Here is a 3,675-nt window from a genome sequence, read left to right as displayed (position 1 = left end):
ACAGCTCATTCTCAGTGAGTCCGTCCAGCCCAATGCACCAAACAGGTCCCAGTCCATTTGCAGCAGTTAGCGGTTAGCTAATTGCTCAAATGAATGAGGCAGAGAAGCTGCAGACATCAGAGGAAAAGTCTTCTGCAAACAGAAACTTAAGATAAAGAAATCTGCAACAAGCTGACATTGGTTATTCATTAAAGTAGAAACAGGTTTGGAAACATTTTACCTCGTCATTGACACCTCGTTAATATCAACTAGAAGATATATTAGAGACATGTGACAGTAACTACAAGCACAAAACTTCCATGACCCAGTTAAAGCTCCAGTGTGTAGGATTTAGTGCCATCTAGTGGTGAAGTTTCAGATTGTACCTAACTGTATCTAATGACCTGGGAATGAAGCCAGTTTGTTACTGTTTGGTGTAATGGCTGTGGTGGATCCAGAGATCCAGATCCAGAGGGCACTGACAGAGGGAGGTGAGGGATGATAGATCGACTGAAAGCAGGTGAAGAACCAGGGTTGACTAGCGGAGTGACTTCAGGTGTGCAGGTTGAGAATCAGGCCCAGAGGAGAGACAGCGATGCCATGCCCCAACACAGGGAATGGCAGGAAACAGCTGACGTTAACAGAGTTTGGTTTGTCCGTTGTAAAGTGTAAAGCTTAACATTGTTAGCTCGGAGGTTTCAGTGCTCCACCTGTTTAGGTCACGGTGTCTGTTGTGTGTATCTGCAGAGTGGTGAAGATCGGTACTGTCGGTTGGTACCACGACAACGTGAGAAACCGCTTCAAGCGCTTCGGCAGCGCCAAAGTGATGAGATCACTGTACAAGAGGCTGAACGGAGACGGTGAGTCTGCCATCACCTGCGTGGACGGGTCCGACCACTGCTCTGTGAACCAGTAACAATAATAAACGCTGTCGCTGTTTAGCAGTGTGCGTAGAGATATTCAGCTACATAGCTAAGAGATTTTTAATATTTAGCTACGTTACTTCCTGTTTCGTCTTCAGGTGGCCGCGATGACGACACCCAGAGTATGCCGGACGTCCGCAGCCGTGAGTCTCTGCTGAAAGTCTTCTAGATCAACGTATACGGTGGCACACACAGACATTACGTTACATTAAAATGAAAAAAGTGAAGGGAACTAAAGTCACAAAAATAGGCTTTATCTCTGTTTAACAGCAAAAGATATATTGAATTTGTTGTTTTTTTCTTTCAAACTTTAGAGACAATAATTAATCTCTATATTTATCTGGAGGGTTTGAACTGTCCAAACTTAAAACCTTCTGAAAGTGTGTTTTAATCCCGACCTGTCTTCGTAGATGCATACAACGGGGCCGAGGACGACCACGGAGAGGCCGACGCTCAGCGCTACAAAGTGGTAACGTGGAAATACAAACTGGTAACTGGGCATTAAACCTGCAGATTTAAAACTCGTCATTTCTTCTTTTCCTTAAGATGAGGAAGAGTAAACGTCTGCTGTCGGTTCATCCTCTGGACTTCGACCCCGAGGAATATTTCCCTCATTCACGACGACCGTCTGTACAGGTACCTAAAGTACATAGCACCTAATATACACAGCACCTAAAGAACACAGCACCTAATATACACAGCACCTAAAGTACACAGCACCTAATATACACAGCACCTAATATACACAGCACCTAATGTACATAGCACCTAAAGTACACAGCACCTAATATACACAGCACCTAAAGTACAAAACACCTAATGTACAATCTTGAATGTATTACTGTATTGATAGTGCATTGATAATGAATTGATAATGTATTGATAATAAATGAATGTATTAATATTATGTGATAATGTATTAATGTATTGATAATATATTGATGATGTATTTATGTATTAATAATAATTTGTGATGTGCAGCAGATGCAGGAGGATCGAGCTTACAGGAACGATGTAGACTACGATATGTACAACCACCGAGTGAACCGCAGGAAGAGTCTGGACCGATACGCCATGAGACCTGGTACAGTACACACAGTACTACACAGTACACACAGTACTACACACAGTACACACAGTACACAGTACTACACACAGTACACAGTACTACACACAGTACTACACACAGTACACACAGTACTACACAATACACCCAGTACACACAGTTACTACACAATACACACAGTTACTACACACAGTACACAGTTTACTACCACAAATACACATTGTACACACAGTACATAGTACTAACACAAAGTTACTACACAATACAATCACAGTACTACACACCAGTACACAGTACTACACAATACACATACACCACATCAGTGGCGGCTGGTGAAAATACTGGTAAGCGTGGGGCTGTTTATGTTGGGTTCGGGGTCTCCCCAAAAAATTTTGGAATTTTGTAGATGTGATTTCCTGCATTCTGGTGCATTTTAGGGATGACCAGCTGGAGATCCCAAATGGATGGATAACTCTTATTTGTACCATGAACTTTGCTCGTTCTATCTTTCTGGAGTGACAATCTACTCAAATGACCTTGTGGTTGAAATCTAGGAATGTCCTGTGTGACTTTTTCTCTATAAAGAAAGCAATACAAAAAGTTAGCCCAAACTACCCAGGAGAAGATTGAGCGACAGAATCTTATAGCTGCAAAATAGTGCTTCCTAAGGAACACTCAATTACTACCTCTATATAAACTAAAGACATCATGCACCTCTACTATCTAAATAGAAATTTCAATATATATAGCTGGGCTCGATAAAGAACGAACATCTAGACACGAACTACCATCGATATCCCTCACAGAGTGAACTCGCTGTCTTGAACAGGTTGCACTTCTCCATTAAGAACCTGAAAAGTAGACGTCCACAGCAGCTAGCACCACCTAGTCAAAACCCACTCTAGAAGTCCATACATATATTACGCCAGTACCACTCCAAAGAGAATCATTTCCAATTTTACAACACGCTCGCCATTGCCTCGAACACTGGGCAGGCACATCCACCGTGGTCTAGTGGTGAATCTCGGAACTATTCTGCTTGTGTCTATCGGGAACAAGTCTCTCTGCAAAAAGAGTAAGGACATGACGAGATGCTGGTGATAAGAAAACCTCTCCTAGAGCATGCCATCATAAAATGTATCACATATACCATAAAACTAGAACCACTAACACAAATAAATTGTAAGAAAAGATAACAAAAGACAAAAAACATTAACGTATTCAACCACTCAGCACTTCAAATCCAAATACAAAAAAAAATCAAGACAAAAAAATAAATACATTATCACAATCAGACATTACAGTTTAACAATTTGTACAAAAATGAGCAAAAAAAAAAAAAGCTAACAGCGACTTAACGTAATATAACAACAAAGCATTAATATTGTGACACCAAAACCAAAATACAACACTAAATCACACCATTATATACCCGCATGTATGCCTACAAGACACCACAATAAATCCACACATACGACAAAACGCCCACTATCCACCATCGCTCACTCAATAAATGCACAATGCATATATAAACAACCTTAAACAAACAACTCGCTGCCAACACAAACACTCAACATAACAATCATAAACCAAAAAAAATCCCACCCATATACCGCGCTCAACAGAATAAAAAGTACAATGAGAAAACACATTATCTCAAAAATGAATTAATAATGACTCATACCAACCTTAAATTAGATAATCATT

At 40.5% G+C, this 3,675-nt stretch overlaps 1 protein-coding gene across 1 annotated transcript in view; it reads left to right on the top strand.

Moving 5' to 3' along the window:
- mlpha (melanophilin a) overlaps positions 1–3,675 on the top strand; it is a gene marked incomplete at its 5' end in the record, with an annotated part of 7,498 nt that overhangs the window by 648 nt on the left and 3,175 nt on the right. Inside the window, 5 exon segments of the mRNA XM_035677946.1 lie at positions 727–839; positions 1,001–1,045; positions 1,313–1,371; positions 1,449–1,538; positions 1,884–1,986. Of these exon segments, the coding sequence (XP_035533839.1) occupies positions 727–839; positions 1,001–1,045; positions 1,313–1,371; positions 1,449–1,538; positions 1,884–1,986 (410 nt within the window).

Source organism: Morone saxatilis, unplaced genomic scaffold, assembly GCF_004916995.1.
Source record: "Morone saxatilis isolate NCDOM2014 unplaced genomic scaffold, NCSU_SB_2.0 Contig6, whole genome shotgun sequence".
In the NCBI taxonomy this organism is placed as follows: domain Eukaryota; kingdom Metazoa; phylum Chordata; class Actinopteri; family Moronidae; genus Morone; species Morone saxatilis.
This window is presented reverse-complemented; position numbering and strand designations above follow the sequence as displayed.